This window comes from Arachis duranensis, chromosome 3 (genome assembly GCF_000817695.3).
Source record: "Arachis duranensis cultivar V14167 chromosome 3, aradu.V14167.gnm2.J7QH, whole genome shotgun sequence".
In the NCBI taxonomy this organism is placed as follows: domain Eukaryota; kingdom Viridiplantae; phylum Streptophyta; class Magnoliopsida; order Fabales; family Fabaceae; genus Arachis; species Arachis duranensis.
The window spans coordinates 7,614,624-7,625,802 of record NC_029774.3 but is presented as its reverse complement, the minus strand read 5'-3'; the positions used below and the strand labels follow the sequence as shown (position 1 = coordinate 7,625,802).

The window sequence follows — 11,179 nt, the reverse complement described above, 5'->3', positions numbered from 1 at the left end:
AAAATTAACTCAATTTTTTTTAAATAATTGAATCTTGATTCTAACTACTTTTAATCACAATATTAGTATTTTTTTCAAATTATATGTCGTAAATATTTGAAGGAAGAGAAGTAAAAATATAGATTAAAAAGATAAGTTATAAAAATTTTTTAAATAAAAAATATGTATATAATAATAATATTTTTAATTTAAATTATATTATTTTGTTAATTTTATTTTTTATAGAACAGAAAAATAGAGAAAAATAGAGAATGAGAGAAAAGAGAGAAAGATAAATAAGAAGAATGAGAGAGAGGGGTTAATAGTCAAATTAGTCACTGAAAGATAAGACATTTTTCAAATTCGTCCCTAAATATTTTTTCAATCAAATTGGTCCTTCAAAGATTACGAATCAATCATATCTGTCCTTCAGTTACCTCACTCACAATTTTTGTCAACGATTGATAATGTGAAATGTTAACTGATAGCATACATAACACATAACATGTTCAATTAGACGTTGACTAAATATATTTACGAAAATCTATAAATTTAGTCACGAAGTCATATTAGAACCAATTTGATTGAGAAAATCTTTCAGGGATGAATTTGAAAAATGTCTTATCTTATAGGGACTAATTTAACTATTAACTCGAGAGAGAGAGTTTATTTTAATTGTATGAAAAAATATCTAATAACATATTTTAGTTTGTCAAATTACTAATATAAAATATAAAATATAAATGATATATATAGTGAAAAGGGTAGATATAGAAATAGAAAAAGGGAGAGAAATAGATACAAAAATGTATTTTAACTTTAATATTTTAATTTTAATGTAATTTAAATATAATTAAAAAATGTTATGTTATACATTTTGATGGTTAAATTTGTAATTAGTCTTTAATAATGATATATAAGAAAGATAGAGTGAGTGAAGAAATAAGAGAGATAGAAAAAAAGAGAGGGAAGAGAGGAGAATTTTTTAATTTTGGAGAAAAAATTTTGATTTTAATTGTAATAAGAGAGTAATATATCGTATATTTTAATTATAAAATTAGTAATAGATATAATAAATAATATGATTTGATTTTGTAGTAAGGAAAATTCTACTATGCAAAAGACTTCTCCTCTCTTTAGATGCTGAATACACATGTACAGGCTACAGAATGACACGTAGTGACTGAAAAAGCATGAAAAAATTGAGTCTCTACTTTGTAGTAAATTATGAGTCTCATAGAGCAGCATCTGTCAGTTATTTACACACCTGTTCATGATTATAACTGGGTTAATCCTTTGTAGTAATTAAAGTGTGTAGTGTTTTTATAAATACTATTAAAATTTATTGCAAAAATTGTGTTGGATTATTTCAAAAAAAGAGTAGCTTGGAGTTAAAAAACTAATATGTTTGGACTTAGCCAAAAAAAACTTTTGTCTTACTAAAATGCTGTTTGTAGTAAATAATATAAGAGTTGAATTGGATTGACCAAAATAAAGAAAAAGAAGTTAATAAAGGTGATTGCTATTAACAATTAATTTTTAAGAAATGGTGTTTAATTTCGTAAAAAAAAATAACACTTAATTTTCAGTCCAAAAATGATATTATCACCATCTTTCATCCTGCCAATAAATATGATCACAATTTTAATTATTAAATTACACATTTTTGTAGATTTTTTAAATAACATTTTTATTTAAGGCTTCTCATAAAAACAACAAATTTTTTAACATGATAAGCATAATTTCTTTTTCTTTATTTTGGTCAATCCAATTCAGTCTTTATTTTTTATTTTTTTTGTCTTACAACCCACTCTTAAATTATGTACTACAAATAGCATTTTAATAAGACTAAGATTTTTTGGCTAAGCCTAAACATATTAATCCTCTAACTCTGAGTTACTCTTTTTTTAAATAATCCATCACAGTTTTTACAATAAATTTTACCATTAGTTACAAAAACACTACATACTTTAGTTACTACAAAAATTAATCCAACGTTATAATCATAAACAAGTGTGTGAATAATTAACTCTGTAAAATCCATAATCTACTATAAAGCAAAGACTCAGCTTCTCCATATTTCTTTACTCACCACGTGTTATTCCTACAGTCTGCACATGCATATATGTCTTTCGCACCTAAAAAACAGCCTTCAGTGTAGTAGAATCTTTCTTGTAATAAATGTATCATTTTGATTTCTATTTTTTTTACTGTTTAAAATTTATTCTAACCATAAACGATGTAGACTATCATTTTTTATTTATTGTTGAAACTTTAAAATGGACTAAAAAGATTATCTATGTTTTTGGGTATGGATAAAAATATATTTACATCTCCTTGTCTTTTTCATTGTTTTAAACGACTGAAAAATTAAAATGAATACGTTTTTTTTTTATCTAAAAATAAAGGAAAATACACGAGGGTTACTGGGTTAGTAAATTTTGTTGTCACTACCATTCTTTATCATCCAATTATTACCACAAAAATCTTCATATTATATTTTTCTAGTTATGTTTTTTTTTTTAACAAAAAAAAGATGGATGGGTGTTTGTTATGTTTGGTTTTAGCCGCCTAAAAGCATAATTAGCGGGTAAACTATACGCCGTTTAATTCAAAGTGCAAAGCAATGTTAATGCACTTGCAAATACTACTTTACATCATAATAAAAAATGCCAACTGAACACGTCATCATAATTTTTTCAGATGAGACTTCATTCTACTTCTGTCCAATCTTTGTAACTTTGAATGTTCTTGTTGTCCTGCCGTACATAGAAACGACCGTTACATATAAATTTGATTTGGTAAAAGTTTTTAAAAAGGTGTTTGTGTTGTATTTTTAAAAAGTATAAATTCTTTATTTTGTGTTTAATAAATAAAAAAAAGTTATGTACTGGTATTTATATTTTCAAAAAATAAATATACTTTTAAAGGTATTTAAGATAAAAATTTTAAATATAATTTATGTTTGTTAAAATAAAAAATATAATTTTATTTATTAATTAATATCCAAATTTAATTTTTATGTTAAAAAAATTTCTGTTGTTATTCTCTTAAAATATGTCTTTACAATATAACAGATAAGTTCTAAATTGTGTTACATAGTACATCTGAATAAGTAAAGACAGAGTAAATTGTAATTGTCCATGGTTAATAATTATGCATAAGTGGACAAAAACAAAACATTGCAACAACAGATACAATTTATGCGAAGAAATCTCTTCCTTCCCCCTTCCCATTCTCTATATAAACCACACCAAACCTTGCATTTTATAGCAAATTAAAGCTACAATTTTTTTCTTTCAAATACATACAACATATCAAAACACACACACACATTTATATATAAAAACATGAGAAATATTAGCACGTTGTTGAGCTTAGCAACCGTAGTGGTTGCATGTTCCATAATATATAACACAGAAAAGGTTTCAGGTCAATGTGGAGGGAGTGTTCCAGCACTTATATCAGAATGTGGACAATATGTGCAGAAATCAGGGCCAAAGGTTCCACCATCAGCAGAGTGTTGTTCTGAGTTGTTAAAGCTTGATGTTCCATGTGCATGTAATTTTGTTACCAAAGATGTTGTCAACCTTATTAGTGTTCCTAAGGCTCTCTTTGTTGCACACTATTGTGGAATGAAATTAACACCTGGAATGCAATGTGGAGGTAAATATAGAATAATTTTGGGGTATTCTAATAATATTGGTGCTTTAGTATTTTTAGCCGTTATCTTTAATTATAAAATATATATAATTCACCTTAACAGTTAAAATGATTGGAATACTAATATTTTTAAGAATTTAATTTTGATACATTGTTAATGTAAAATAGTTTTACATGTGCATCCAATTACGTAATGATATATCAATAAAAATAACTACTTTTTACATTGATCACTTGAATGGTCATCCAAAAACACAAATGTACTCGAACTACTGTGTAAACTTTTTGTACCGTCATTACATCAAAATTAAACTCTTTCTAAAATACTTGAAATTTTTCATAATATATATAGTAACATGAAAAACTAATTAGGATATGTTAAGTAACTACATATCTTAACATAGAAAATATAAATATAGGTTATGCTAGATAACTAATAACTTTTATGAACAACATAAACAACAGACCTTAAATTTGATTATTATTATTAGATATTAATTACTCATACCACTATATAATTTGTGTCTTTATTTTTTATTTTATTTTTATGTTTATCTTTATCTATGCCAAAGGATAATTATTCAATTTTTTTGGTGCAAGACATATAGAAATAACTAATTTTATTTTAAAACAGAGAAATTTTCTCTGTTCTTTTATTTCAGACTACTAAGACAAAGATTTATTAGATTATGAGTTTAATTTTTATATATGTACTAATACTTTCGATATCATTATTGTTTCAGCCATTAAGATACCACCGAACTACTAAAAGGTCATGAAGATATGAAGAGCCTATCACTTAGCTTGAACTGCCATGTGGATAATAAACAATAAAGTATCTTCTGGTTGTAAATTGGCAATAATAATGATCTTCTTATTAATTAATTAGCAAAAAGTGTTCTTCTATGTTGGCGAAGAACAATAACAATGTTTGAATAAAAGCATACGTTAAAACATGATATTTATCTTGGTATAAATTGATACATGCAAGTTCATGATACATTAATATTATTTGGTGTCTTTTTTCATCCTTATGCTATGTTCAAATGAAGATTTTCTACTAGGAAAGATGTTGACGACAGAATGACATGGTTCAGTCTTAAAAGTATACGAAAAGATAGTGTGTATATTCTGGCTGGCTACTTAAATCAGGTCCAAAATAAATAAAACTCAATGGAAACGTGTATGGAACCAAAAGGTAATCAGCCAAAAACTAAACAAAACCACATTAATTTTAAATTTTTAAAATTTTTTAAATTCAAAATTTTAAAAATTTAAAATTAATCAAGTAAACCTAATTAAAACCTATAAAAGCCTTCCTCTTCTCTCTCATATTAACCTACCCACCTCCAATAATCACAAACAGATCTCTCTCTCACCAATGCTGTTGGAAGCGCCGGCGACTTTCATGCTCTCCGCGACGCCCTCAACAAGCGCATCCAAGACAACTGTTTCAACACCAGTGCGACCACCTTCTATCCGGTCCTGAACATCCTCACAAGAAAGCCAATTATAAAAAAACAAACGAAGGAGGGTAGCTGGCGGCGGTTTCAAACCAAAGCTTGGCTAGGCGAGCTTAAACGGGAAATTCTTGCACCGTGAAATCGAAGAAGCGCGCTGCATCAAACTCGAAATCGAGGTCGATTTCGTAAGCCACATTAACGTCATTCTCTATTTCCATGTCTTCCTCCTCCTCCTCCATCGTTTTGGTGGTCATCATCATCGTTGCCACCGCCTATTCCGATTGCGGGTTATGAACCTCCGAATAGAACTCATTGAAGAAAATGCACGGTTGAATGTTGATAGCTACCGTTAGCTAGTCAAGCTACTGAGTACTGAGAGGGATTTTACATTTGAATACCAAATCGCCTAATTATTCAATTTAATTAAATATTATATAATATAATAATAGTATTTTGTATTTTTTATTAATTATAAAAAAATACTATAAAATTTAAAAAAATATATGAAAAAAACATCTAATTATATTTTAACAAAAATAATTAAATATTTATAAAATTTAAAAAAAATATGAAATTCTTAAAGAAATAGGGACATTCATATTTGTAATACAAAAAAATTCGAAAAATATATAAAAAAACATCCATTTAGTATGAAAAAGAAACATTCTAATACTTAGCAGAAGAAACATCCATATATATTAACTCGTAGATATTTTAGATTTACCAAAAGTATTTGGCTGATTTTTGGCTAATACCCTTTTGGTTCCCTAGCATTACTCAAACTCAATTAAATAGATATTGACCGGATCATATCTACTTGTCTGAATTAAGAAAATTTCAATAATTTTTCTAACAAAAAAGAACTGTTATCTACTATCAAAGATGAAACTATTCTAAAAGGTGATTATCGATTCTACTTCTACAGTTATGAATACCTTGACACCTTCAGATATATTTTGAACCTAATCTACTAAAAACCTACTTAAACACTTTCTAAGTTAAGTATTGAAGTCTCTTACAAGTACCACCTTTTACCTCTTCACGAAGAACTTGGGTGACGGCACCTCAATATCAGTAGACGTCGGACGCTACCACAAAAAAAAATTAGACCTCATATTCAGGTTCAAAATAACCCAATTTCAGGTAATTTTCGGAACAAATAGGTTCAACTATTTTTATAAAGTGATTATTTATATAAAGATATTTTTAAGTAATTAAGATGTGAATAAAATATGTTGAGTAGTTTAATTAGTCAAATATATTAAATATTATTTAATGATTCTCAAACGGTTGTTTTTATGTAAAAATTCTAATAATAATTTTCTGGTAATATTTTTTTTTTAGTTTGGGTTTAGCCAGCTAAGAGCATAAAGTGGTTGGATGTATTTCGTTTAATTCAAAGTTCAAAGCATTGATCCGATCTATAATACAATTCAACTAGGTATAAGTGTTACGTTTGTATTCTTGAAAGTTTTAAATTATTTGTTTCCTTTATAAAATTTAAATATATCTTTTTAATTTACTGATAATTATAATATAATTTTCTACTATTGTCATTTGTTTTTCTCTTATTGTTCTTTATATTATTTTGTTTTTCTGATAATTATTGTTGTAAATCCGAAAACATAGAAACATGCGAGTACACAATTCGTTATCAAATTTTCATTAAAACAAAATATATATAATTAATTTTATTACGAATGAAATCGGCAAATAACATTTCGATGGAAAACCTTAGCAAATGCTCCTTCCTTTAAACTAGCGTTCTTGATTCAATCTCCAAGTAAGGAAAAAACTGTTATTAAAACTTTAAAGAATCATACTAATAAAATCCCAAATACTCCATCAAGATTGTTTCCAATTGAGAGATGCTTGTAGTACAATGGAGAAAAAAACAAAAAAAAAAAACTTTAATTGTTCCAACCAAAATAAATTTCTTTCTAACTCCAAATGATGATAGAAATTATGGTGTGACTTGGTTTCCTCAATACACACCAATGGTGAGCATTGAAGTCATATTGATATTATAATGGAAACATGACATTTAACCATTTTTGAGATAGTCAATAACTCAATATGATAAAAACAGCAAAAAGCTAAAAAAAAAAAAGTGCATATAATGGAAGTAATGAACCACCAAATATGTGTGGAGCACAAAACAAAGTACAATGCATCCAATTTGAGGCAATAATTATTCATGATTTGATCCAAGTCCACTAAGAAGTCAACTTGCTATATTTGCTGAAAAGAGATCTAACAGGTAAAATATTTGAGAATTTGAAAAACCAACTTGCATTAAACAAGGAAATAATTAAAACAAGTCCATGCTCAACTTACGTTTTAGATTTTGCAAGAGATTTTCAAAAATCAAAATGAGAAGCACCACCAAACAATGAAACTACAGAACAGAACTTTATTTCATCCTTTAATAGTCATCACTCATTATCATATAGAGAAAACACTTTAATATAAACTAAAAAGGCAAAAGAAAAGTAAAAAAAAAAAAAACAAAACTAAAGATATAACTCACATGCAGTTAGTTGTTTTTATGTGAAGTTGAAATTCAAAAACCATTAAATGATTTAACAGATTTGACTAATCAACTTCACATAAATACAACTGACAAAGACTATACTATACTATCGATACTTCTTCCTTATTTTTTCCCTTTTCCTAGATTCTGTATTACTTTCGAGGTCTCCAAGCTGATACTGAAAACAAGGGCCTATCTTGCCAACAAATTAATACACAACCATTTTCCTCTCTCATTTTGTATCCGTCACATCTATAGCTCTGCAAGAACCTCTTTGCTTGCAGCATACCAAAATAGCTTAAGGGCATGTTACCAAATCCAGCCAAATAAAATCTCTGGATCCACTTATCCAGCTTCTCGTGCCTTTCCCTTCGTTCAAATCCCTCGCACGCGACAATGTTCTTGATTTCCTCACCGAAAAGCATCTTCTCAACCCTTAATCTCTCCAATGATGTCCTTGGCAGCCTGCACTCCAAGCAATCAAATAGTGCAGCATAAGAGTATAGAGCTTCTAGTAGCCTCTCCATAAGAGTCAAACCATTGTGATTGGAGTCCTGTTCAGTTACAACCATAACCTTTGGTGATAATCCGCATAATGCATTAAGAAAGCTCTCCATATGCTTTGAATTTGAAGTAGTTAACGATGCTGGAGACGATGAGGATGAGTCAGGACTAGGCGCATATTCATTGGCCGTATCTTTCTCACTCGATGAGCTTTGGAACATAGGCTGTCTTCTTTGCCGGGGAATTGCATTTGAGGTTCCAGCTAAATGAGGATTTCTTCTCCCTTCGTCGTCGCAAGCCAAAAGTGAATGCAATTGGAGCATGGAAATTATAGCGAGTGCCTCTCCAGTTTTCACACGAAGTTTTTCAAAATCTAGGCTCTCTAATTTGCTGACTACAGGGTTAAACTGGAATGGAATATCCAACTTCTCTGCTTCTTCAACCAGTCTATAAGCTATTTGGTCTAGAATCTCTTTCTTATGATGAACACCAGTGATTCTCAAATGAGGTGGACCTTCAGGACGTGCACTCAGAATTTGGAAGAGTGCAAGCCACTGCGCAGATTCAACAGCATTAAGATCAATTATATGAATCATTTTTTCGCCTTGCATCGCCTCAATGATAGCTTGATTTGTCAGAACAAATGCTATCTTCATAAAAGGAAAAATTTCATAAAAAAGCTTTCGAGTGAGAACTTCTTCAGAAACCATGACTATTCTAGTTGAGTTGAGGGCCCTATGGAGCCCGGGCCATGCCTTAAGCATCCGATCAGCAAGTGCTTCAGTAAAATAGGCCGCGATCCGTTGCATAGTATCGCCCTCTGGAGAGGCAAGCATGGAACTTTGCCCAAGTAAAACATTTGCAGTTTCAACATTCCCAGCAGCTACATGATTTCCACAAGTGAGAAGCAAATGGATTAAGCACAAACCCCTTTCCTCAGATCTCAGTTCCTTGAGCATGGGGCGTGGAGATCCCAAGCTAGGTGAAAGTGACAACGAAGTTACAGAAGATGAACCTTCTTCTTGCATAGTAAATACCTTGTAGCAAAGAACATACCAGAAACAACAGTATAAAGAATTTGGAGATAATGAAATGGTAATGAATAAAAACTTGATTAAAAAATAATCAAACTTTAGGTTTGAATAATAAATAGGACGAGCTTCAAAGACCTAACAAATGCATTATGATTATTATGACACAAAAACACACATTAAAATCACAACTAGTGCATCTCGCATTAGAAAAATAGGATGAGACAAGAACAAAGCAACAAAGAGAAAAAAAACATAAAACCTTATGATTCTTATTCTTAAGAACCTGCCAGCCAAATTCAGAATCTTGAGCAGAAGCTTAAAAGTGAAGTCTTCTTAGCTCAGAAACAGATGAGTAAATCGTTTTCTCCGTACCCAATTCAGCACAAAATATATAAGAGAGAATTCGGAAAACGCGGAAGCAGTTGCGAGAAGAAGACGAAGAACCCTCACCAAAAACCATGTTAGTGGTGTCAGCAAAACAGAAGAAGCCAAAGTAACAATCAAACGAAACGCTTATCCTTTGTGGGTTTTGAAATTGAGAAACAGTAGAGACGAAACTCCGCAAAAAAACAAAACTTGCCCCTTCGAACTCTCTAAAAACACCAACCAGAAGGGTCGTTGTGTTGTTACTTGTTCTTATGGATTGTCCTATCCACAGGGGATGGGGTAAATTTCAAAATTAGGAATTTTTGGCGTTAAGCCGGTGGCTTGAAGGTTAGTTCTTCTTCTTCTTCGTGATTACAACAACGTTGTCAGACAAGCGTGAAGCCACCACCTTTTTATCTTTTACTGTTTTGATTATGTCCTAAACACCACTTTAGTGGAGTATGAAATTTGTTAGGCGGTGACGGTTTAATTTTGATATGTTGATGGAGTACTTTTGTAGCCAATTAGTCAATTTTACAATTGTTCAATTATATTTGTTATTTTGATGATTATTCAAAAATAACATATTATGTTATATAGAAAAAATTAATCATTATATATTTGTATATAAATATATATTATTAATTTATTTTAAATATATATTTTATATTTTAATATATATTTTATATTGATAATTAATTTAGTGATTAATTTTTTATATACACATGATATAGACGATGATTATTATTATGAGACTGATTTTTAGTGAGTGTATAAATCATAATGTTTATATCCATATTATTAGTCATTAAATCTATTGATATTGGGCTCTGTACCAATTAAAAGTTCTTAATAACCTAGAGAAAGAGATTAAATTTATACATCTTTTAAACTTGAACACTTTAAGATTATGCAAGGAATAATTTTATTTTATCTCTTGACTATTGATCAGTAATAAAGTAAACACATTATTTTTGAATACATTATTGCTATGATGTCTGCCAGATTGATTATGCAAGAAAAAATTTTATTTTGTCTTATATCAAATGATTTAAACAGAGCAGAGAAGAGTAAAGAACAGAGCTAAATATCCTAGTTCAACCACCAGGTATAAAGTGACCTAATCACGTGGTGAAATTTTCATTATTTTTTTCAGATATTATAAACACCAATTCTTACTAATTCTTTCGGGGACAAACCAAACTTCTACCAAAATTTTATTTGGTTAGGTTCATCTTTAAACTTTTTTAACTACTAAATACTTATCTAACTTGACAAAAAAATCTTCTCAAGATAATACAAAACAGAAATACATACAAAAGATATTGAAATAATTTTTTGACTTCTCTCTTATGATTATTCTCTTTGCCTTTTCTCTTAATTACTTTTACTTATACCTCTCAAAATTTTTTTTCATTGATTTAAAAAAAAAAAACTGAAATGTATAACTAAAAAGCCATGAATACTCAAACTGTGTGCTCATTTTCCTTACTTTAATTTTTGGCCGTTTATCTTTTTTAAATAAAAGTAAAGTTTTTAAAATTTGAGTCATGACTTATAGAATTAGCTTGAATCCTTATCTGATTGTCTTTTTTTTTTTTACTTCAAGTTTAAATATGACATTTAATTTACAGCAG

The 11,179-nt window shown here is 29.0% G+C and overlaps 2 protein-coding genes across 3 annotated transcripts; one reads left to right on the top strand and one right to left on the bottom strand.

The window, feature by feature from the left end:
• The first annotated feature begins 3,329 nt into the window (after positions 1-3,329).
• LOC107477312 (uncharacterized) lies at positions 3,330-4,513 on the top strand. The gene is made up of 2 exons (XM_016097301.3): positions 3,330-3,645; positions 4,386-4,513. The coding sequence occupies exons 1-2, from the start codon at positions 3,330-3,332 to the stop codon at positions 4,409-4,411; spliced, it is 342 nt and encodes a 113-aa protein (XP_015952787.1). The 3' UTR covers positions 4,412-4,513.
• A 3,133-nt stretch (positions 4,514-7,646) lies between these two features.
• Positions 7,647-9,964, bottom strand: LOC107477269 (scarecrow-like protein 3). 2 transcript variants are annotated; one of them, XM_016097254.3, is made up of 2 exons: positions 9,436-9,964; positions 7,647-9,179 (listed from the first exon to the last, which is right to left on the bottom strand). In XM_016097254.3, exon 2 carries the CDS (start codon positions 9,168-9,170, stop codon positions 7,791-7,793), a length of 1,380 nt encoding a protein of 459 aa, XP_015952740.1. In that variant the 5' UTR covers positions 9,171-9,179; positions 9,436-9,964; the 3' UTR covers positions 7,647-7,790. The 2 variants fall into 2 exon arrangements, with proteins under 2 accessions (XP_015952740.1, XP_020993196.1); XM_021137537.2 differs by having other exon boundaries at positions 9,627-9,964.
• Positions 9,965-11,179: the final 1,215 nt, after the last annotated feature.

What these genes read in the sequence shown, in the direction of transcription:
- LOC107477269 (XM_016097254.3), bottom strand. Translation starts at nt 9,170, where the DNA reads ATGCAAGAAGAAGGTTCATCTTCTGTAACTTCGTTGTCACTTTCACCT.
- LOC107477312 (XM_016097301.3), top strand. Translation starts at nt 3,330, where the DNA reads ATGAGAAATATTAGCACGTTGTTGAGCTTAGCAACCGTAGTGGTTGCA. An exon ending in ACCTGGAATGCAATGTGGAG is followed by an intron (nt 3,646 to 4,385) that starts GTAAATATAGAA and finishes TTATTGTTTCAG; the next exon opens with CCATTAAGATACCACCGAAC.